Source organism: Vitis riparia, chromosome 6, assembly GCF_004353265.1.
Source record: "Vitis riparia cultivar Riparia Gloire de Montpellier isolate 1030 chromosome 6, EGFV_Vit.rip_1.0, whole genome shotgun sequence".
NCBI classification, from domain to species: domain Eukaryota; kingdom Viridiplantae; phylum Streptophyta; class Magnoliopsida; order Vitales; family Vitaceae; genus Vitis; species Vitis riparia.
The window spans coordinates 15,494,405-15,519,134 of record NC_048436.1 but is presented as its reverse complement, the minus strand read 5'-3'; the positions used below and the strand labels follow the sequence as shown (position 1 = coordinate 15,519,134).

At 37.0% G+C, this 24,730-nt stretch overlaps 2 protein-coding genes and 1 pseudogene across 2 annotated transcripts; all 3 read right to left on the bottom strand.

The window, feature by feature from the left end:
• Positions 1-358: 358 nt before the first annotated feature.
• Positions 359-3,575, bottom strand: LOC117915999 (acyl-lipid omega-3 desaturase (cytochrome b5), endoplasmic reticulum-like). Its single transcript, XM_034831791.1, has 9 exons — positions 3,477-3,575; positions 2,150-2,489; positions 1,872-1,961; positions 1,716-1,782; positions 1,541-1,633; positions 1,269-1,454; positions 1,099-1,179; positions 861-998; positions 359-774 (listed from the first exon to the last, which is right to left on the bottom strand). The coding sequence occupies exons 1-9, from the start codon at positions 3,484-3,486 to the stop codon at positions 583-585; spliced, it is 1,197 nt and encodes a 398-aa protein (XP_034687682.1). The 5' UTR covers positions 3,487-3,575; the 3' UTR covers positions 359-582.
• Positions 3,576-6,984: 3,409 nt separating this feature from the next.
• On the bottom strand, positions 6,985-10,020 carry LOC117917133 (acyl-lipid omega-3 desaturase (cytochrome b5), endoplasmic reticulum-like). Its single transcript, XM_034833366.1, has 9 exons — positions 9,917-10,020; positions 9,169-9,472; positions 8,762-8,851; positions 8,598-8,664; positions 8,420-8,512; positions 8,149-8,334; positions 7,967-8,047; positions 7,649-7,786; positions 6,985-7,541 (listed from the first exon to the last, which is right to left on the bottom strand). Exons 1-9 carry the CDS (start codon positions 9,924-9,926, stop codon positions 7,350-7,352), a joined length of 1,161 nt encoding a protein of 386 aa, XP_034689257.1. The 5' UTR covers positions 9,927-10,020; the 3' UTR covers positions 6,985-7,349.
• An 8,899-nt stretch (positions 10,021-18,919) lies between these two features.
• LOC117917033 lies at positions 18,920-23,094 on the bottom strand (annotated as a pseudogene).
• Positions 23,095-24,730: the final 1,636 nt, after the last annotated feature.

The window sequence follows — 24,730 nt, the reverse complement described above, 5'->3', positions numbered from 1 at the left end:
CCATCTTGACCATCTACTTTACGATAGAATAAGAAAGTTGAGTGTGAATTTCTAGTGGGGTTAGGACATGCCCTTACTGAGTCTAGTTACTCTGAATTTTCAAATGGAGTGGCTGCACTTCGAATATTTCTCTTTTTGTGGGGGGGATTAATGACTCTGTGCCATAACATGCTGCTAGCTTGTTAAATATAGGGCGTTATGGAGAATTTTTGGTGAAGTTGACAGCCAACTCTAGGCAGTGGTGCCTTTGTTGCAAGACCTACTGTCATGGTACCCAACTTATATGTACTAGGTCTCAATTCATTGTTGTTCATATGATAAGTAATTCATTCACTCATGGAGATATAGTACTCATAATTGATTGCATTGCTAGCTGAAGTTCCAAATGCATTTGAGAGAACATTCTACAATCATCAAACTCGGGTTATCATCCCTTTATCCCCTGTAATTCTAGTAGGGACCCTTATTGCAGAGAACAAGTCTTTGAAAATGCTATTACAGATTATACTAATTTTCAGTAGTAATAGTGGAATGAAACAGCTGCAAGATGGTTTCATCTCTTGGTGTTGAGCTCTCTAAACTTCAGTTGGACTTGTAATGAGAGGATGGATACAGCTCAGGATCAGTCTGATAGTACAAAATGTCTCCAGTATCACTAACATAGTGGTCTTCCTTCATGCTTTTGATTAGAGTCTTGACCAAGTGAGCTGGAATGGGCCCAGATTTTTTTGGTTCTCTGTAGTATTTTCCAAGCACTGGCTTTGCAGCCTCTGTCTGCAGGCAAGAACATCAAACAGTTAGAATAAGCTCTTGAAGTTAAGAGTGTTTTCCACTGGGAATTTCATTAATGGAGTTGGTACCGCTTCTATTAAGTGATAGTGTGGGATTTGGGGGAAGAGATGATGTATAACATGCGTGCCAGTGTTATGTTGGATGCTATTAAACCATCCATAGTCACGATCAACCGTCGTTAGCCCTCCCCTCAAATAGCTCCATTCCTGTTCCACACAAAGACATCCATTCTAGTTGCAGTTAAACAAGAAAAATCCAAGTAGAATTTAAGGCTTTTTGTCGAGCAGGGGATGCAATTATCAGTACCTTGCCACGGTACCAGGGAAGTTTTTGCTCATAGCCATGGTGCTGCAGATAAGTGACAAAGTCCAACCACATGATGAAAACCTGCAAATAGAGGTGGAATCAAGAGGACAGTAAATGAGATCGACTAATTCAAGAAGTTCATCGACATGAAAGGGATAAATTTTGCATACCCAATAGGGGACACCATAGAGCTTAAGCACTTGGACAGGACCGGCAACAAAGGATAGAACAAGAAGCAGAGCAACCATTATAGACCAGCATACAGTTGAAGTGAGCACGGCCTTTCTTTCACTGATTGGGAACATATCACTGTAAGGATTGAAGTGGGAGCCTTCCTTTCCAGGGCTTCTATACCACTGCAATGAAAGCATCCAATTGTTGTAAGAATAATTCTTAAGTATATAAGACATGGATCTGATTAACGAAAGAGGGGCATTCTCACCAAGTAGAGAGGATATGCAAACATGGGGAAAGGCAATGTGAATCTTAGAGTTCGGGTTTTAGTATCCAAGCTCCGGTATAATTTCTCAGGGAACTGAACATAAGTTTGACATTAGAAATATGGAAAAGAGTCTATGATATTGAAATTGCCAAATGAAGAGAATAAACCATCTTACTGGAACCCATGATTCATCATTTTCAACATGACCTTGGTTCTGATGGTGAGTTCTGTGGCTGATTCTCCTGTATCATCATTCATTGATAATTGAGACATACATCAAACATCTGGGTAGTCTTGAAAATGAAACAATTTGAGTTTGTCAGTGACCTACCATCCATTGTAGGGAACAAGGATTGTTGAATGTAAGAGGTGCCCCACCATACTATTCAGCATAGGGTTATCAGAAAAGCTTCCATGTCCACTTCAAAAAATAAAAATCAAGAAAGGACATTCAAGTTCATTGCCAAAAGCACTCAACAAAAGAAGCAAAGTAAAATTATATTACGTTACTGAAAGAAACTGAAGAAGTAGGATTTCAAGTTTTGCTTTCTTTTCTTTTACTACCATTTCTCAGCAACCAAGCAGAAAGTGTAAAGACCATGTGATTACCAGTCATGTCCAAGAACAAACAGGGCCCAGAACATTGTTCCCTGGGCAGCCCAGTAGAGTGGCCAAACCACCCATCTGTCCAAGTATATAGCTGCTATAGCCAGTCCAAAAATCACAATGAAATCCCTGAAAACATAACTCATAGACTTCCATGGATCCTTAACCCAGCAATGCTTGGGAATAACAGCTCTGACCTCAGCCAACCGGAATGGAGGGGGAGCACTGGGGTCAAATTCATCATCCTCATCAACCCCATCAATGGCTTTTCCTTCTCCTCTCTCCCCATTGATAGATGAGGCCTTCAGTTGAGAGCTTGCTTCAAGTCCCAGGTGTTCCTTGCCTGCAAGGCCAAGAAAGATGGTTATAGATATATAGCACTCTGAAAGGATGAAGAGAGAACCAGAACTCCATGCATTGCTCCTTTGCCTTTGAATCAAACATGTCAGATCTCCACTTGCTTATTCCATTATTTAAGATCAACCAGAAACATCTCAACTAATAGACATAACTTCTTCTTAACAATACATATTGTAATCTTAAGAAATTGACCCAAAAGCTTAAAATTGCAAGCTAAATTGGTAACTTCATATAATATCAAAGCCTTTGAAGTGTGAGGAGTGTCAAAACTTTAGCTTAAATCAACTTGATATTCTGGCCCTTTAGCTAACAATTTATCCTTTTATTATTTTGGCATAGCTGTCTAATAAGATTGTTTCAGTTGTGCTGTTCAAACTTCAAAAATTAAGCCATCTGTAGAACTTGATGAAAAACCAAATGACTGAAATGATATTTATCTTTCTCCAGTATATGGTGTGTAGTGCACTTAAATTATGTGTTCACTTGGTGATCACGCATCATTGTGGACCCCAAACAAACCCAATTAATTCCTAGGTCTCTCTTTTTCTTGTTGGCCAAACAATAGAAGAAAGCTTAACCCATCACAACACTACAATGTCAGAATCCAAGAGTCACTTTTGGTCCTACTCTGTACTGTCTGTTTGAGATGTAAAAATCCTAGGATCCAATTCACCTAATAGGTTATAGCTAATTGTTTGTATTTCCCCATCGGCATCACACTGAGGTTTTATAGTTTTTCTGTTTTCTTCAAGGTGGGAAGCAAAAATGAAAAAGAAAACCCAAAAAAAGAAAGAGCAAATATACTGCATTCCATGTTTTTCCTAAGGATACTTTTAGAAAAACCTGACTTGAAATACACGCACCCTTTTACACAAACAATGAGGGAAAGTCTCAAGCAGAAAAAATAGCCGCAGAGCCCATATACATCACACATGTCTATGCTGTTTGTAGAGACACATAGAGTAAGTACCTTGGCTCATCTTTTAAGTTGCTCCTGGGTGGCCTCACTTCAGTGACCCTGACTACTTGACACTCTTCTTTGTGAATCAGTTTGGATTACCAATCTTCATTTATAGGCTCAATCCTGGATCTGAATGTGATTTTCGCTCCCTAGAATTCACATCATAGTCAGATTGAATTTCATTTCCTGCCACCCAGACTATTGATGTCAAGACTTTCACGCCCTAGAATACACATTAAAGACAGATAAGACAATGATTTTTTTGCATAATTTGTTCCTCCTTTTTTTGAATATTCTTGATTTCAAGATTTTTTTCTCCCTAGACTTCGCCTTAAATACAGGTATGTTCATCCCTTTTCATGGAATTTACACCGACCTGGGCCTAAAGTTGGCTACCTGATTTATTACTGGTCTTCCCTGCATATGATGTACTCAAGTGGACAATCACAACTAAGCAGGAGCCAGTATTTTTTCCATTCCTGGAGAGGTTAATTCTCCTTCTTGGGTTGTTCCCAAACAAGAAGAAGATGCATGCATTATAATAAATTCTCAGTATCCAAACATGATAAAACATTGATTGGAGGCTCAGCTGGGAAAATTTTGATTGCCATACAAATTCAAGCAGCCTCATGGAAAGCTGGGCATAGCATACTCAAAACTGCCCTATCTAGAGTATCTTCTACCGTATCTCACACCAATACCATATCAAAAAGAATTCCTTTCTCCTCCAGAAAATTGAATAATCTAGATTTCCCTTTTTTTTTTTTGTTAAACTTAAAAAATTCAGAATAAGAAAGCTTCACAAAATGACAAGATTAAGAAAAGGTATCCAAGATAATTTGGTATAAGCAATATAACCCATGAAGAATGCCTGGACTTTTTTCATAAAATGACAAGATTAAGAAAAGGTGTCCAAGATAGTTTGGTATAAGCAATATAACTCATGAGGAATGCATGGATTGAGTGTTATGGACTTTCCATCCAAGGCATTGATCTCCCTACCTATAAGGAAAAGTCTCAACTCCAATGATATTTGTTAGGACTTTCTTGTTACTATTGTTGTTTCTACTCATAAACACTATTGAATGACCAATTCCACCTTGGCTCTATATCCCAAAAATAATTTCAATGGGTGTCTAAGCACTTGAATACATAAAGAAAATTCCATGTCAACTACTTCTTCTCCTTCTTGGTTTTGCTTATTACTTTTTGTTCATCATACACCATTAATAGAAATATTTTGTTGCTTAAATTGCCTCTTACATAGCTGGCCAATCTGCTGTTTGCATTTTCAATGAAAGTAAGCAGGTGGTTCATGCACAAGTGAATCTTTTTGAAGTTAAGTTCTGATCTTCTTCTCTTTTGGGCATTCTTATTCTTCTCACTAAGGAGAAAGTGATCATTTAAGAAAGAGAAAGGTGAAAGAGTGGACCGATTTTTCTTAGTCCTATCATCACCTGAAACCCATAAAGATGGTAAAGAAGATGGGTGGAGTTGATTGAAGATGAAGTAGCTTCTATGCCAACTTTCACCTTACATACTAGGTTCTCAAGGACATGGAAATAGGCTGCACCTCAGTGTAATTCTTGTACCTAGTAGACAAATACCATCACAACCATAAGCCAGAATGCAGTGAAATACATGGAGGCACTGTTACATCAACTAGAACTAAGATGATTCTCGAAAAATTCTGGGGGTCCTCATCTGTAAGAAGGTCCACCAAGGATCCAATGGAATTGCTCTTAGGCAAAACACAACTGGGAATCTTCTTCATTCTGTGCTGCACATAGAGGGGTTCTGATAGTTTCTTTAAAACAAGGGAAGATTGTTAGCAGGTTTTGAGCTGTATTAGCTAAATCTAGGCCAAACCTTCCAAAGGGTACGCTTGTAAGCCTGAAAGCATAAATTCTGGCAACTCTACAATAGGTTAAGCAAATTTCCTATGAATTTCTCATGGGGCTGCAGCCATGCCCTTAAACAGAGACAAATCTTAAGTTCATTGCTCTTAGCACCATAGGATAATCACTCTAAATTCATATCATGGGTGTGGCAGCATTTTTTGTTTTTTTGCACTTAAGTTAAGATTCATGAATTTCATATTTCTTTTCAGTTTTTAGGTTCAGTTAACCTTCTATTATAGTGTGTTGCTGATTTGCTAAAATTTTCAACATTCAACCGCCTAAGTCGTAAATAAAATTACAAATTTGAGAATCACTCTATCAACCGCTTGAGTTAGTCCCACTTATGGACCCAAACCCATATTATATCACTACAAGAAATTTGACTTCTTTTTTTTTGGATGGAATAAAATTCTTGTTAGACTTGCTAGTTTTGGATATTGGCTTGGTTGTTGGCTTGGATTGAACCCATGACCTCAAGTTTGAAAGGAAGCAATTATATCACCAAACCAACTTTGTTATTTATGATACCAAGAATACATATAAGATTTATAAATGTAAATATCCTATAATTATGCATTTATATTATAAATTAATTAAAATGAAATTATTATAAATTACTTAATTTTAATTCTTGTGTATTTTTTTAAAATAATTAAATATAAATTTATAAATAAATTATCCTCATTTTAAAATAAAAAATACTTATACATGTAGTATCATCTCTTTTATGTTATTGAATACATTCAAATTAGATAAATATTTATAAAATGTATTTTAAAATTTTAAATATTATTATTGAATGTCACAAATTATATCATACATATACTAATTTCTTTAATAAAACAATATCAAATTTTCTATTATTACTTTTTATACCATTTATATCAATAATATTTCATTAATTTCTTTATAAAATGCACAATAAAAAGTAGTTAAAAAAATTAAAATGTTAAAAGTTAAAACTATTATGAATTAAAAAAAATGTAAATATTGTATGAAAAAAAAAAAATCATAAAATTGGTTTTTCACTTGTTAGATCATATTTATCAAATAATTACGATGAAAAGATTTTATATTCAAAAGACAACAATTATTTTTGAAACAAATTGAGCATTTGCAATGGTTTAAATTTATCGCAATAATATTTTTGTTGACGGATGTTTGTTGTTGCAATTACTGTCAGTAAATAGTCACATATAAACGACAAATTATTCAATTTGCAACGTAATATGCATGTTAGAAATTTACAATAGCTTAAATTTATCACAAAAGTAAATATTAGTGGGTTGACAATACTTAATTGTTTGGTAGTATATATATAGAAGCAGATTTTGAATAGTTTCAATTCCCAAAAACTGTTCCCCACCCCATATCTTTTTTTTTGGATCAGGTCGGGTCAGCCCCACTTAGGACCCAAACCCAACTCCAACAGTTAACATATCTACTGTATGCCCCCCAAAAAGTGTATTAAGGCCTAGCCAGAGTTGTTCTATATAATTTGATTCCTCACACAACATAACACTCATGATTGATAAGCATCTCAGTATCCCTTTCTGCTTGAAGAGGGATGGGATTCACATATTGAAATCAGTAAGACACTGACGCAATGTTGAGAATTGACATACTGAAAAGTACTCTTCAAGACTCTCTGTTTGCATCGCAATTTACTTCTATTCCTGTAACTGATACATGATATTATGTTTGATGAACATCACATCTATCCTTTATTCAGATGTGAAAGCATTATCAGAAACTAAGAGTTCCAATCCCATTGTTAAGACTTAATAGAACATCCCATGATCATCATCCTGGTATCATTCCTTTATGCCCTGTGGCAGGAGTGTATTGAACATAACTTTATTGCAGAAAATAGAAGTAACATGCTAATACAGTCTACTTCCATTTTCTCAAGAGTGAGGCTACTAAATAGTTTTTCCAGGCTACTGAATGGTTTCACCTGTTTCTACTGAGTTTTTGTAGTTTATTTGGATTTGTCATGAAAAAATTGGTATAGGTGAGGGTCAGTCTGATAGTACACAACATCTCCAGTGTCACTAACATAATGGTCTTGTTTGATGCTTCTTGTTAGATTCTTGAGTAAATGTATTGGAATAGGCCCAGACTTCTTGGGTTCTCGGTAATACTTTCCAAGCACTGGTCTGGCTGCCTTTGTCTGCAAGCAGGAATATCAAACAGTTAGAGAGTAAGCTGTTAACATGGAGTTTAATCCTCAGGATTTTCCAATTGGGGATTGGTTATTTTCATCAATGGAGGTCGTACCGCTTCTATTAAGTGATAGTGTGGGATTTGAGGGAAGAGATGATGTATAACATGGGTGCCAATGTCATGGTGGATGTTGTTAAACCAGCCATAGTCACGATCAACCGTCGTTAGCCCTCCTCGTAGATAGCTCCATTCCTGTTCCATACCAACATAATGACAACGAAAGCATTAGGCTCTATCCATTCTACATAAAATGTACTTCTCAGCAAGGTTGGACCCCTGAAATCTATTTTGGTTGCAGGCTGCAGCTAACCATCAAGTTAAGAATCCAAGAACTCAAATTAGTGTTCTGACCATATCTTTGTTTATCAGTACCTTGCCCCGATACCAAGGAAGTTTTTGCTCATAGCCATGGTGATGCAAGTAAGTAACAAAGTCCAGCCACATAACAAAAACCTGCAACAGAGGTGGAATCATGTTATTAGTCTTTTTCAAATAAGGCAAAATACTTGAAATTTTAGCAGTTCATCAATATGAGCTGACTAAATTTTACCCACCAGATATGGGACCCCATAGAGCTTAAGCACTTGGGGAAGACCCACTACAAAGGATACGCAAACAAGCAGAGCAACCATCATACACCAACACAGAGTTGAAGTGAGCACAGCTTTCCTTTCACTGGTTGGGAACAGATCACTGTCAGGATTGAAGTGGGAGCCCTTCTTCCCTGGGCTTCTATGCCACTGCAGTGAAAGTATGAAATTATCATAAGAAAAATTCTCAATGACAAGACATGGGGTGTGATTAATCAAAGAGAAGCATCCTCACCAAGTACATAGGGTATGCAAAGATGGGGAAAGGCACTGTAAATCTCAAAATTCGGACGCTGTTGTCCAAGTTCTTGTATATTTTCTCAGGCAACTGAGAGAGAGTAAAGTATTAGAAGGCTAAAAAGGATAGATAGAAACGAAGAATTTATCATGGATGACAAGAATAAGCCATTTACCGGGACCCATGATTCATCATTTTCAACATGACCATGGTTTTGATGGTGAGTTCTGTGGCTGATTCTCCTATATTATTCATTGGTAATGGAAAATGATTATAAATCAAACATGTGGGATACTCGTTCCTAAGAATTAAAGAAAAAAATTGAGTATCAAGGCCTACCATCCATGGTAGGGAACGAGAATCCAAGAGTGCAGGAGATGCCCCACTATACTATTCAGCTTAGGATTGTCTGAAAAGCTTCCATGGCCACTTGAAATCAAAAACCAAACACAAGACATTCATGTGAAATCAGGGAAAAGACATTCAAATTCCAAATCAAGAATACTCAACAAAGTATAAAAGTTAGTTCGGTTTTGATTTTTAAGAGAACCAAGGAAAAGGAAAGCTAATAAAGTTTGAGTGTGACATTTTAGCTAGATTAAAACTAATCTCAAATCAGCCAAGTAGAACTGTTTTATGTTATTAAAAGAAACTTGAAAAAGTAGAGGTAAGAGTTTTACTTTCTTTTATTTTACCACCATTTCTTAGCAACCAAACAGAAATAATGGCTAAAATTAAGTGATTACCAGTCATGTCCAAGAACAAACAATGCCCAGAACATTGTCCCCTGGGCAGCCCAGTACAGTGGCCAAACCAACCAGCTGTCCGAGTAAATGGCAGCCACTGCCAACCCAAACACCACAACAACATCCCTGAGGACATAACTCATAGACTTCCATGGATCCTTGACCCAGCAATGCTTGGGAATTGCAGCTCGAATATCAGCAATCCGGAAAGGAGGCGGCGCACTGGGATCAAATCCATCCCCTCCACCAACCCCATCAGTAGTTTTACCTCCTGCCCTCTCCCCATTGAAAGAGTGCTCTTTCTCTGCAAGACCAAGAAAGAAGATTATTGTGTCACATTGCAATCTCAAAAGATCCAAACTCAGGCATTCAAGACCATATCCGGAGAGAAACAGACCTCTCTCAAACTTCCATGCATGTCAAAACCTTTAAAGATCTAATGTAACCTTTTTATACTTACTGTACATCAGAGCACATAGTTTAATCTCCATAGATTCATGTCATAATCTATGAATTCTGGGGCCCTAAAGGCCACAGACTTCTGAACCCAATGGCAGTTTGCCACGTATAGACTTAAACTTCAACTGGGTATTCCCAGGATCCTCCCACAGATCTTGGAGAAGAACCCACTCGTCCAATAAGATTGCTTCAATCAAACAAACCTCAAAATATTTCCAATGCAGAGCAGCAAATGATAAAACTAATCGATTAGCGTAAGCTAAATTAAAAATTGAAACATAGAACTTACCCCCAGCCATTGATGATGGATGTGGAGTCACCAAGAACTAGTGCCTTTTCTCTTTTCTTCTATCCTCAGGAGAGAGCTCTTTGAGCAGCAAAGGCCAGAACTCTATTATTTATAGCCATGAATGGGCCACTCATATCATCCACATGTGACTTCTCTTGCTCGGAGCCACGTGCGAGATGCACAAATCTATAATTTTGGAACATGCCTACATAATAAACGAGTTATATATTTATAATTACTTGTCCAAAAGAAACACCTATTACAATATTTCAACAGGCAAGTTTAGGAAGCAATTTTATGATGCTCTGGGAGGAATGCATCGAAGAGGAGTGTCAGTGTCATCGCCAAGTGGGGAAGCATGAGACTTTATTTGCCCTTTCAAGGTACCTAAACTCCAAACAACCCAATTAACTTTTACCATGGAAGAAACTTTGTGTCTATAGAGTTCATTTTGGTGTGCACGACTCTCTGCCATACAAATTCCTTGAGAAAGAAAAAGAGATTGCGCTATATATCAGGGACACCACCTTGTGGGCCAAACTTTTGTCAGGACCATGTTCAATGCACCAGTGAATCATGTGGACCAATGAATTTCCGCCTTCTTTCTTGGTTGCCAAACAATATAACAGTGAGTCCTCTACTTGGTACCGTTAGGATCTCAGCTTCAGATCATTAAAGCTACTATTTTATGGGTTAGAAATTTACTCTGTAATTTAAAACAAAAAAGGCTTGGAGACATCATCACTGCTTTCCATGCACCTACTCATGCCACCACCATCACTATCACCACTAGTGTTTGTGTCCCCCATCACTACCACAGTAGGGTTTCAGGCTTTTACCTTTTATGGGAGTTCCAAACCGAAAGAGAAGACAAAACCCAGAAAGAAAAAGTGAATATGTTGCATGCCATGTTTTTCAAAGTATACCCAACATGAGAAGAAATTTTCAAGCAGTGATTTTTAGTGATTTTTTGAACCCTAGAATTGCCTCGAAGATATGTAAGGATCATCGTTTTCATGGAATTCAAGGCAAGGTGGGCCCAAATTAGTTGGCAGGTTCGTACAGTAATATAATTATATTTATTGAATCTGATGTCCTGCAACCATAACCACAACCACAAGTGGGACAGGAGCCCAGAATCATTTTTCCATTCCTTTCCAAAGATGCCCATTTTCCTCTTCTGATTGCTCCCAGACAAGGAGAAGATGCAGGCATTATGAATCTGCAGTCCTAACATGGTGAAGACATCAGTTGGGAAATTTATTTATTGCAATAAATGTTTGAGCAACCTCATGAAGATACTGCAAAGCATGGTAAAAGCTGCTTTCCCCACCAAAAAATAGCTTTTGTGCAGTGCAGATGAGAATTGAGTTTCTATTTTATCAAATTTCAGATAAGGAATTCAAGGGTTGTTATTATGGTACCCACTCTTTATTTTGGGAATACCTACCCACATGACCCAATAAAAAGATGATTGTAACTTGTTGGTGAGAAATAATCCTATGCATTTCATATATATTTAAATATTACAACTTTTTTATAATTTATTATTAAATATCAAATATAATTTGTTATTTAATGCATTACCAAACTCTATCTAAAAAAAGAAAATCCTTCCAACTACTCTTATACTCTCATTATTCATATATAAAAAAAAAGGATAGTAATTTAATATGAAAATCCTACCAGAAAATAGCTTATGTGCAGTGCAGATGAGAATTGAGTTTCTATTTTATCAAATTTCAGATAAGGAATTAAAACATCTTTTTTTTGTTCTTTCAAGACTGAAAGCAGTTGGCCAACAATTCTAGCAATTTTTGGATTGAAAACATTTATTAAATTTATTATTTCTTTTAAAATATTTTTCACACCAATCGACTAGGATTCCACGTATGATAAGTCTTACAATCTCATCACTTTTCATGATGGTGAGTTTACACATGTCTCTTTCAACAATCATTTAATGGATTCGTATCGTGTTTAGATAAGAAATAATAAAAAATATAATAAACACAGATATCTGTCATTTTTGAGTTGTTTTTGTTACTTCTACACTTCCTATACTTAATATGTAGGTAGAGAGGTGGGTTGCTATGGGTGGTAGTCATATTTCAATATACATAGTAATATGAATGAAAATTTTGCCAAAATTTCGTATATCAATAATCAGTGATACGAAATAGGTGAAATTTTGGATCTTTTTCGGCCCGTTAACGCCTAATCAAAGGTTCAAAAATATGATGGGTGGTAGTCATATTTCAATACACATAGTAACATAGATGAAAATTTTGCCGAAATTTCGTATATCGATGATCAGTGATACAAAATATTTTTCACACCAATCGACTAGGATTCCACATATGATAAGTCTTACAATCTCATCACTTTTCATGATGGTGAGTTTACACATATCACTTTCAACAATCATTTAACGGATTCCTATCGTGTTTAGATAAGAAATAATAAAAAAATATATAATAAACACAGATATCTGTCATAATAAACACAGATATATGTCATTTTCGAGTTGTTTTTGTTACTTCTACACTTCCTATACTTAGTATGTGAGTAGAGAGGTGGGTTGCTATGGGTGGTAGTCATATTTCAATATACATAGTAATATGGATGAAAATTTTGCCGAAATTTTGTATATCGACGATAAGTGATATGAAATAGGTGAAATTTTGGATATTTTTTTACCCGATTAACGTCCAATCAAAGGTTCAAAAATATGATGGGTGGTAGTCATATTTCAATACACATAGTAACATAGATGAAAATTTTGACGAAATTTCGTATATCAATGATCAGTGATACGAAAAAATTTCGAATCTTTTTCGGCCCAATCAACGCCTAATCAAATGTTCGAAAATATGAAATTGGGCAAACACTAGGACTCAACCCCGCCCAAACCCAAAATAAACACATCCTCACCTTGGTGAGTGACCGAAAATTCTCTATTGTACCAAAATACTTAGCCTTTTTACGTAATAACTCTGGTCAAGAAAAACTAGAGAAATAGTCACTACGGCTTTTGTAGTATTCCGGGTATCATTCTCAAGGACTAACTTATGAAAATTGTCAATACTAGAATAAATGAATTGTTTTTGTTTAAATCCTTAAGTGAAAAACAATATGTGAATAATGTGAAACCAAGTAAAAAAAATTCAATTAATAAGAGAAAATGAATATTGATTTTAAATTCAATTGATTCAAGTTTGGAGTTTTCTACAATCCAACCTAGGGTATAGAAATTATAGAAAACAAGGGTATTTTAAGTAATATGATCTTAGGGTTTTGGGATCCTTGGCCACTCGCGATCAAGTTGGGTTCTATAACTCAAAATTGCATCCGAAACCTAATTTTTCCTTTTTCAAACAGATTCCTAAAACCATCAAATGAATGAGATTGATCATCAATTTAAGATTTGACTTTTTAATCCTTCCTACTCCTTATAGCTTTGTTTAGGGGCAAATAACGGTAGGTAAGGCGAGGATAACTAATGATCAAGAATCACTAGTATCAAGTAATAACCTACCGTATCATTCCCTAAACGAACTCACAAGGATAGGATAAAAAAATAATAATAAATTGTCACCCAACCAATAATTAATCTCATTGTTATAGTAATTTACCCATTGTCCCTATAGGTTTCCTAGCCCTTAGGTTTTCATGCTTCAAGCCCCAAGTTGGCTCTTAGCCTCTCATGGGGGTGATGTCACATTCACAATCCATAATAGGGTAAAAATCCATAATTTGAATCAAAAGAAACTAAAAACAATATATTCAATAAATAAGAAAAAGAAAACAAACCAAAGTTCTCGTCTTCTTCCACCTTCAATGTCAAACTCTCCAGAAAAAAAATCCAAGATTCCTAAAACCTAGAATTGAGAGAGTTTATATAATATCCTCAATTATCTAACATGTGGCACACTCTCATTGGCCACTTATTACAAAATAATTTTCTAAAAATGATTAAAAAAATAATAAAATGGTGATTTCTAGTCTTGTGGGGTCCACCTAGGGCGGATGGAGTGCTTTAGATGCAATTCCCGAGGTAGAGAAGGCGGAACATCAAAGTGGCAGTGGGTGAATTCGAAATTGGTGTCATTTCGAAGTGGATTTCGAATTCATAAGGTGAATTTCGAAATCATAAGTTGAATTTCGAAATCATTTCGAAATGACCCTCCAGCTTGGTGCAGTTGTCTTCAAATGGCCATAACTTCTTCATTTCAGCTCCGATTTGCAAACCGTTTGAAGCGTTGGACTCTTGACTTCCCAAGCTTCGAAACGTTATATAGTATGTATATAATGGACTCCAGAAAGTGCTCCAAATTTGTCCTCAAAGTCAGAGTATATAATGTCATCAGATTTTTGAGTTCTAAATTTCCATGCAGCTCAATCTTGCTTTATGCCTCATTTCCCATGATTTCTTGCCTTCTTTCTTACTCCATAATGGTCATTTATCATCCTCCAACCTCATGATATCCTTTTTTTTCCTTTCCTTACATTCAATGAGTCTTGACTCACTTATTTCCTCATTTAGCCCTTCTTGATCTTTCAAAATCTAAAGTCATTCAATTTGCACAATTTTCTTCCCTTGAACCTGAGATAAATCTCCAAAGTATAGATTAAACTCATGGCTAGGGCCTTAGCATTGATTTAGGTCAAGTTGGGTGATTTGAATGTCCTTTGGTGCACAAATCATATCGAATATGTGCCATTAGAGCACATATTTTGGCTCCAATCATCCTCCTCAACCTAAACTTTGCTAATCCCTAGCAAATGAAAAGAATAAAGAAGAATGAAAAATATGTAATGAGATTCATGAAACCATATTAACTCGACATACATGTTTCACACACAAGATACCCAAGTAGACAAATTTCCTAGAATTGAGCAAGATGACACAAGATATGCAATTTTTTAGTTTTCTCACCTTATCTTCGTATACATAAATGTGCATCCATGTTTAGCATTCCTCTTAGTGTCTCTTGATTTTCCCTTGATTGGTTCTTTCCACCTAAACCTCATGTGCTTAATTTTGGTGTCCCCTCATAGTATTTTTCTTAAGACTTTTTCTTAAACTCAAATTTCATCATTCTTTAAGTTAAAGAGGAGGAAAATTTATTTTGATTTTTCTTTCTTAGTTTAGGAAATCTCCTTCTATATGGCTTAATAGGGATCCACCGACAACTCCCGAGTTTTCACCCAAGGTACCAGGTATTGAGGACCTTTATAGGCCACTTACCCCTCAGGTATCACCCTAGCTCAAGGTAGAATAAGGTCGAATTTCCCAAACATTTTTTTTTTCATTTTTCATTTATCTTTTTTTTTTTTTTTTTTTTTTAACTGAGTTTAGCTTATGTAACGAGCAAGATACCGATGACTCCTAACCAGTTGGTTTTGGGCACCAGGGCTTGAAGACACAAGGCCATTACCCCCTTAGATAAATGCTCAAGCTTAAATCAGTCATTTTCAATTTTTTTTTTTTTCATTTCCTCATTTTATTGCTTAAGAACAACTCTTTTTAAGCTAAAGAAATTATCTTAATCAAGATACCATAAGGGTACACGTGCTTTGTGTGTACTTTGAGTCTTAAATAGAAAATAACCATCATAGAAAAATTGAAGGTATTCCAAGAATTCAACCTAACTATTTTTGCACTTAAAGGTATATAAAGATAAGGTAAGTGAACTAATACTCTTGCTCTAACTGCATTTTTTTCTCAAATTCTAAAGAAATAATACTACTTAAAGCATTCTCATGCCAAATAAACCATGAGTTACCAAGGCAAATCAAGAATCTCATTAGCTAACCAAAGATGACATGCAAATTTTTGAAAAAAATTAGGGCTAATAGGCTAATAAGCCTGTCCCCCTCAACCTAAATTACACATTGTCCCCAATGTGTAGAATAATGGGTCAAAAGAAAGGAAAAAAGAAGATATTACCTTAAGATCATCGAATGAGAAGTTTGCTATGAGGACTTCATATAAACTAGTCTTGCACAAAAGCAACAAGATGAGTAGCAAAAGTATGCATAGAGAAAAACATAAGTGGTGATAATCTAAAAGAGAGTATAAGAGTATCAATATACTCCAAAAATACCATAGTGTATACAACCATATTGAATAAGGTATATATAGAAATGATCACCAGACACCAATGATAGGAGTGACAACTCCATCTATCTCCTCTAACATAGGTGTAGTAGCCTGATCAGTAATCTCCACAATAGGTGTAATGGCCTCGCCAAGATCCCGTGCCATAGGGGGGTCATCTCGAATAATGATGTCCATACCAATGTCAGTCGCACGAATGAAGATCTCACCATCAACCTGTCCTGCAGCACCTGATGTCTGTAAAATGGGCATGGTCTCATGGGCTACTGTCGGTGCTCTAGTGTTAGAGCCAGAACCAATCACCTCGGTGCCGCCATCAACCTCTAGGCTGGTATCAACTGGTGTAACAAAATCTCCTCTCTGTCTAGATGGAGTAACCAAGGAAGTGAGCTGTTGTACAGAAAAAGTGAGGTCATCCATCCGAGTCTCCATCTTACTTAGGCGAGCATCAATGCGGGAGTCCATAGACACAAATAACTCCTGAAGTGTGTCTAGACGAGCCATGATCGATAAGGTACTCGAGGTAGCATCAGCAACCTGAGGCTGTGAAGGTCTAGGAAGATCAGAGAGTGGTACTGCTGGTGTAGAAATAGGAACAGCAGGCTCTGGGGCACCCGAAAGAGGTGGTGGAAGGGAAATAAGAAGCATTGGTAAGCTCGTATCAAAAGTAGGCGCAGACGGGAGCGGGCTCTCTATAGTAGATGGAAGTGGAACAACGTGCAAATCTCTCTTTCGTCTAGTGCCATGGGTAGTCAACTGTGACCCTGAATGAATCACCCGAACCCATTGATCAATAACATAAGTGTGAGAAGCCATACGACGATCAGACTCGGGTAACTGGTGTCCACGACGGAGCAAGTAGTATGAAAGCAACCGAGGCAAAGGAATGAGATAGCTTTGAGCTGAAGCTAACTGTTTCTCCTTCACCTTCTGAAAAAAATAAATGATGGTATCCATGATGAGTTGAGCGGGACTCCACCACTCGCCGGTGTACATGTGATATAAACCCTATAAGACTGAACCAGAGCGCTCTGTAGAGTGTCCAAATGGAAAAATATTGGTCTTAATGACTTGATCTACAAACCATAAGATCTGTGGCATCTCAAGGCGAGTGATGGCTGAACGACAATGAGTACCCTAAGGTGCTAGTATACGTGCAATCCTCGGAAAGGCTGGTCGTGACTAAGGTGCAAAGCGTGCTTCAGGAGGATCGGATGATGGTAAACCAAAAGCTGTAGCAATGGTGTCACTGGAGATAATATCAGCTCGTCCTCTGATAGAAAAATGCAGCTCTCGATACCCCCCTCTCCAATCCTCAAGGGTAGAGAAGAACTCTCGTACACTAGCGGCATAAAAATATGGGAGAGGATCCATCAATGCGAGACAATAGTATCGATCAAGGAGACGCATGGACTGTGCAGTGGGCTCATAAGTACTAAAAGTCTGTATGTCATAAGAGAACTCTTGACCAAACTCCCGATGAGATAGGTCCACCCTAGGGGCATCAGCACAAACTCCGAAAGATGGAGGACATGTTGGGATCGTAGTAGGCCTAATGGTCTTAGGAGTGGTTGAGCGATCAAAACGGGCCTTCATCCTAGCCTCTACATGCTTGGCTTCAGTCCTCTTAGTGGTTGGACGATCAAAACGAGCCTTTGTCCTAGCTTCTACATGCTTGGCTTGACGAGTGACATGCCTCTCAGTAGGCTCACTAATCACTACACCACTTCGACTTTGCATAAGAGGTCGGGCACGCTTTTGCCTTGGGGAATGCCTAGCCTCATTGTCACTTTGCATAACAACTTTCCTTTTATCTTTAGCCATCTGGAATGCGACAAACCCACGACGGAACCCTAAAATTGCCTTCAATGGAAGCTAGAACGACGAAAAAGGGGAAAAGAAAACAAGGGGGAGAGGAGATGAAGTGGTTTGGAAGTGGAAACGACCGTTTGGATGATTTCGGAATGAGCTCGAAATGAAAATTAGGTATTTTGAATTGGATTTCGATTAAGAAGAGTCATTTCGAAATTTAACTTTTGAAATCGAAAATAACCTGATTTCGAATTCATTAACTGATGGTAAAAAAATGCCTATTTTAAAATCTGACCATTGAATTCGAAAACTACCTTATTTCGAAATGACTCACTGTTGATTCCCACTTTATTTCGAAATAGCAACTTTGTTGGATTTTGAATTTGTCTTCATTTCGAAATAACACACTGTAAGTGTTGAAGTCCATATTAAAGCATCAAAATTGCTCATTTCGAAATTCAAAATTCATCTCAAAATTCATTGTATTTCGAACTCATTGTTTGTGAGTTCAAAACACCTATTTTTCCATTTACTAGTGATTTCGAAATCAATCTCAATTCAAATTCACTTTCTGTAGATTTAAAATTGCAATTCCAAAACAAAAAATTTGAATTCGAAAAGATCATAATATTGAAATCACCCATTACTAGTCTCCAAAAGTGTCATTTCCATTTAAGATTTCAAATTTAAAGACAAAGGAATTTAACCCTTCATCAAAAAAATTTAGGATTTCTCTCCCAAGTTGTATTCAAAATTCACCAATGGTCTTAACTATAGATCAACGCACCTGTAGGAGCTTTGCAACTTTGAACACATGTGAGGCTTACCTTTTCACTCCCTTGAAGTTTGCATTTACCTATATCACTCGGATGTTTGCAAGCTAAGTTGCTACAACTCATAGACTCATTAGTAAGTTAAAAACAACTAAAAATAAAAGTAAAAATAAAATAAAAAATGCTAACCATATGGCTAATGACTAATTGAAAATGAAAAACTAAATAAAGGAAAATAAATAAATAAAATAAAACAAAATAAAAGTTTTACCTACTGGATTTTCAAAAAATGCTTCAACTCTTTTGAACATCCCCATCAAGAAAATGGAGATTCTCCTCTTGTGTCTCAAATCTTTCAATGAAATGCTTTAGGCGCTGACCATTAACTTTGAATTCATTACCTGTCCTCGAATTTTGAATGGTCACGGTGCCATAAGGGAAGACTTCCTTTACCACATAAGGGCCATTCCACATTGACTTAAGCTTTCCTGGAAAAATGTGAAGCTTGGAGTCGTACAACAACACATTTTCACCTTGCTTGAACTCCCTTCGTAAAATAAGCTTGTCATGGTAGAATTTGTGTTTTTCCCATGCATTACGTAAGCATTCATAGCTCTCATTTCGATATGCCTCAAGTTCATTCAAATCATATTTCCTTTTAGCTCCAGCTTGATCCGAATCAAAGTTCATCTTCTTTACAGCCCAATATGCACGATGTTCGAGTTCTACAGGCAAATGACATGCTTTACCATAAACAATTCGGTACGGTGACATGCCAAGGACAGTCTTATAGGCTGTCCTATATGCCCAAAGTGCATCACTCAACTTGGTAGACCAATCTTTTCTTATAGTATTGACTACTTTGGTGAGGATTCTCTTAATTTCCCGATTTGCTAGCTCAGCTTGCCCATTCGTTTGAGGGTGATATGGGGTGGACACTTTATGCCTCACTCCATATTTCTGCAAAAGAGTGGAAAAGGGTTTATTACAAAAGTGTGAACCTCCATCACTAATGATTGCTCTCGGAATGCCAAACCTAGAGAAAATATTCTCCTTTAAAAATTTGAGCACCACTTTGTGATCATTGCTCTTGCATGCCATTGCTTCTACCCATTTAGAGACATAATCCACTCCCACCAAAATATATAGATTGTTAAAAGAAGGAGGGAATGATCCTATAAAGTCCAGGCCCCAACAATCAAAGACCTCAACAACACAAATATGATTTTGAGGCATTTGATACCTTGTGTTGATTTTCCCCAGTTGTTGACATTGTGGACAACTTTTGCAATGAGTGTTACAATCCTTGAACATAGTTGGCCAATAGAATCCACTCTGTAGAATTTTTGCTGAAGTCTTTCTTGAAGCAAAATGACCTCCACAAGTTCCTTCATGGCACATTCGCAATATGTCTTGTTGTTCATCCTCTGGAACACATCTCCGCATAATTTGATCCGGGCAAAACTTATACAAATATGGATCATCCCAAGCATAGTGTTTTGCCCGCGAAAGAAAATACTTCTTTGTTTCCATGTTCCATTCTGATGGAAGCTCTCCGGTTGCCAAGTAATTGACTATATTTGCGAACCAAGGCAACTTCTCCACTACACAAAGTGCATCATCAGGAAACTCATCATTAATTTGTGCTTCCTCGAAATGTGACTCTACTTTAACTCGGGAAAGATGATCAGCAACCACATTCTCTACCCCTTGCTTATCCTTGATTTGAATGTTAAATTCTTGAAGGAGAAGGATCCATCTGATAAGTCTTGCTTTGGCATCCTTTTTGTTGAGTAGATATTTCAAGGCCGAATGATCAGTAAAAATTACTATTGAAGTTCCCAAAAGGTAGTTCCTGAATTTATCAAGTGCGAACACCACTACAAGGAGCTCCTTTTCAGTAGTTGTGTAATTCTTCTGAGCATCATTAAGGGTTTTACTAGCATAGTACACCACATATGGTTTTCCATCCTCCCTTTGTCCTAGTACGGCTCCCACTGCATAGTCACTAGCATCACACATCAACTCAAATGGGAGAGACCAATTTGGAGATCTCACAATTGGTGCAGTAGTGAGGAGTGACTTTAGCCTCTTAAAAGCTTCTTGGCATGCTTTAGTCCATATGAATTCTGCATCCTTAAGTAGTAAAGCACAAAGAGGTTGGGCGATTTTTGAGAAGTCTTGTATGAACCTTCTATAAAAACCTGCATGTCCCAAAAATTGTTTCACCTCTTTAACAGTAGTAGGCAAAGGTAGCTTTGAGATGAGCTCAATTTTTGCTGGATCTACCTGAATGCCCTCTTTAGAGATGATATGACCAAGTACTACCCCTAAAGTTGCCATGAAGTGACATTTCTCCCAATTTAGGACCAAATCCTTCTCAATGCATCTTTTCAAAACTTTTTTCAAATTTAAGAGACAATCATCAAAGGTCTTCCCATAAACAGTCAGATCATCCATAAAAACTTCCATGATTCTCTCTACCATGTCACTGAAAATACTAAGCATACACCTTTGAAATGTGGCTGGTGCATTACAAAGACCAAAAGGCATGCGCCTATAAGCATAGGTGCCAAATGGGCATGTGAATGTGGTTTTCTCCTAATCCTCCAATGCAATGGCAATTTGAAAATAGCCTGAATAGCCATCCAAGAAGCAATAATAGTCATGACCAGCTACCCTCTCCAAAACCTGATCTAAGAAAGGTAATGGAATATGATCTTTCTTGGTGACTGCATTCAACTTCCTAAAATCAATGCATACTCGCCAACCTGTAGTCAACCTTGTAGGAATGAGCTCTCCTTCATCATTCTTCATCACAGTTATCCCGCTTTTCTTAGGTACTACTTGAGTGGGGCTCACCCAACTACTGTCAGAGATAGGATAAATAATACCTGCATCTAAAAGCTTCAATACCTCATTTCTAACTACATCTTGCATAAGGGATTTAGCCTTCTTTGTGGCTGCCTTACTGGTTTTGCATTCTCTTCCAAATAAATATGATGCGTGTAAATCAAGGGATTTATCCCTTTCAAATCTGAAATTGACCAACCAATCGCTCCTTTATTCTCTTTAAGCACCTTCAAAAGTTTAATTTCTTGCTCTTCAGTTAATGTAGCTGAAATTACCACAGGTTTTTCTTCATTTGTCTCTAAATAAACATACTTTAAACCATGTGGTAGGGGCTTTAACTCTGGTTTGCTGAGCTCAACCTCTTCCTTTTTGCTTTCTTCATCATTCTCAACACTGTTCAAAGATTGAATCGTATATTTTTCTTTCCATTCTATAGCAACTTGAACACATTCTTCCTTAACGATTGTAGAGAAAAATTCATCTATATTTTCTTCCATTAACTTTTCTGTGTGTTCTTGCACCAAGGCCTCTATAAGGCATGCTTCCTCATTTTCCACATCATCATGGTCCATTGGTTGTTTGCATAAATTGAAGACATTCATTTCCACTGTCATGTTCCGGAAAGATAATTGCATCAATCCATTTCGACAGTTAATGAGAGCATTGGTTGTAGCAAGGAAAGGTCTCCTAAGAATAATTGGAACAGAATTCATACCATTTTTCAATGGTTCTGTATCTAACACCACAAAGTCCACTGGGTAGTAGAACTTTTCAACTTGCACCAAAACATCTTCGACTACTCCTCTAGGTACTTTAATCGAACGGTCTGCTAAAGAGAGTGTAATGGTAGTAGCCTTAAGCTCTCCCAATCCCAATTGCTTATATATTGAATATGGAAGCAAATTCACACTAGCTCCCAAATCTAACAAAGCCATTTCCATGAATGAATCTCCAATCTGGACTGAGATGGTAGGTCAACCTGGATCTTTGTACTTCACCATTGCCTTATTCTCAATGATAGCACTGACTTGCTCGGTGAGGAATGCTTTCTTGCTTAATTTAATTCTTCTCTTCACAGTGCATAAGTCTTTGAGGAACTTTGCATAAGCAGGAACTTGCTTGATCATATCAAGGAGTGGAATGTTGATCTTCACCTGCTTCAAAACTTCCAAAATCTCTAAAGTCTTATCCCCCACTTTGTGTCTCTGCATAGCTAAAGGGAAAGGCAAATGATTGGAAACACTCATTTTATTTTTGCTCACAATGACTTCCTCATATTTTTCATACGCTTTCTTATTTCTAACATTTTTCTCCACAGTTGGTTCATCTCTAGCAGGAATATCTTCACTTACAAGTAACTTGGGCCCTTCATATGCTTTCCCATTTCTGAGTGTGATAACTGCATTGCAATCTTCCTTTTGCACTTCAGAAACTTCATTTACTCCTCTCGGATTTTTCTGTGGTTGAACTGGGAATTTTCCTTTCTCTTGAGATAAACTTACAGTAAGTTGGCTCAAAGTGGTTCGAATATCTACTAGTTCTTGAGATGTTTGAGCATTTACCCTATTTTGATCTTCATTACGCTTGTCTTGCTTCTGTATAAACTCTCTCATCATGTCTTCCAGGCTTGAGTTAGATGATGAGGTTTGATGTTGCTGTTGAAAATTCTGAGATGGCATACCTTATGGTTGAAAACCTTGCTGCCCATTAGTCTGATTACCCTGAAATCAATTTCCTTGCTGTTGAAACTGGCCATTGTTACCTCCCCTCCATGATAGATTTGGATGATTTCTCCAACCCGGATTATAAGTGTTGGAATATGGAGAGTTGCTAGAATATTGCTTGTATGTCCTTAAGGCATTGGCTTGCTCCGTAAACATATCTTGCACTACAGGTAGAGTGGGACAAGATTGCACACCATGTTCCGTAGACTTACATATCAAGCACAGTTGAGTTACCCCATCATTGACTATTTGTACCTCTTGAACTCCCTTGGATTTCAAATCATCCAACCTTCTCATAACGGTTGCTAACTTTGCTTAGACATCTAAACCCTCTGGTAAGGTATACACTCCACTAGCTCTTGCTCTGTTCATTGTTCTATCTCTAGATGGTTCCTTGACGATTGGTTCATCCCAACTTCTAGATACCTCAGCAACATAATCAAGGAATTGAAATGCTTCATCAGGGTTTTTATTCATGAAATCTCCTCCACACATAGTCTCGAGAAGTTGTTTCATTGGTGGTGCCATGCCTTCATAGAAATACGAAACTAGCATCCAGTTGTCAAATCCGTGATGGGGGCATGCTGCAACAATCTCCCTGAATCTTTCCCAACATGCAAAAAATTTCTCATCCTCCATAGCCTTGAAATTCAAGATCTCCTTTTTCAATGCACTGGTTCTATGTGTTGGAAAGAATTTCTGCAAAAACACTGATTGTAGATCACCCCAATTTCTGATACTATAGGGTCTAAGACTATTTAACCAAGTCTTAGCTTTATCCTTTAATGACAAGGGGAATAACTTCATGCGAAAGATCTCCAAAGGAGTGTTGGCTTCTCGAAAAATTGAAACGATGTCCTCAAATTCCTTGATGTGAGAGTATGGATTTTCATTTTCTGTCCCCCTAAAAATGGGTAGTTGAGACACCACTTGAGGCCGAATGGTAACATGATCATGATTTTGAGGTAGCATAAAACACGATGGTGTGCTCAACCTGGGAGGATTTAGAAGCTCTCTCATAGTTCTTTAGCCCTGCACAGGTGGTCGTGGCCTGTTGTTATTACTGTTGAATTCTTCAGTGTCCTCCATATCTGGTCGAGATTCCTCAATTGTTCTTTGAAGTCTACCTGAAAGATCTCTTTCCCAACCAAGCATAAAATAGAAGAAAAATATGTATAAAGATAAAAAAATAAAAGAACTAAAACAAAGTAATTCACTATATCCTAGTTATGACGATTGCCAGTCTCCGGTAACGGCGCCAATTTCTTGACCGAAAATTCTCTATTGTACCAAAATACTTAGCCTTTTTACGTAGTAACTCTGGTCAAGAAAAACTAGAGAAATAGTCACTACGACTTTTGTAGTATTCCGAGTATCGTTCTCAAGGACTGGCTTATGAAAATTGTCAATACTAGAATAAATGAATTGTTTTTGTTTAAATCCTTAAGTGAAAAACAATATGTGAATAATGTGAAACCAAGTAAAAAAAATTCAATTAATAAGAGAAAATGAATATTGATTTTAAATT

Bases quoted from the DNA above. Each gene is read 5' to 3' on its own strand.
- LOC117915999 (XM_034831791.1), bottom strand. The intron at 1,962-2,149 runs GTAATCACATGG...TATTTTTTGAAG, and splicing joins TTTGTTCTTGGACATGACTG to TGGACATGGAAGCTTTTCTG. The intron at 1,455-1,540 runs GTGAGAATGCCC...CTTTCATTGCAG, and splicing joins TTGCATATCCTCTCTACTTG to TGGTATAGAAGCCCTGGAAA.
- LOC117917133 (XM_034833366.1), bottom strand. The intron at 8,335-8,419 runs GTGAGGATGCTT...CTTTCACTGCAG, and splicing joins TTGCATACCCTATGTACTTG to TGGCATAGAAGCCCAGGGAA. The intron at 8,048-8,148 runs GTGGGTAAAATT...CCTCTGTTGCAG, and splicing joins TCTATGGGGTCCCATATCTG to GTTTTTGTTATGTGGCTGGA.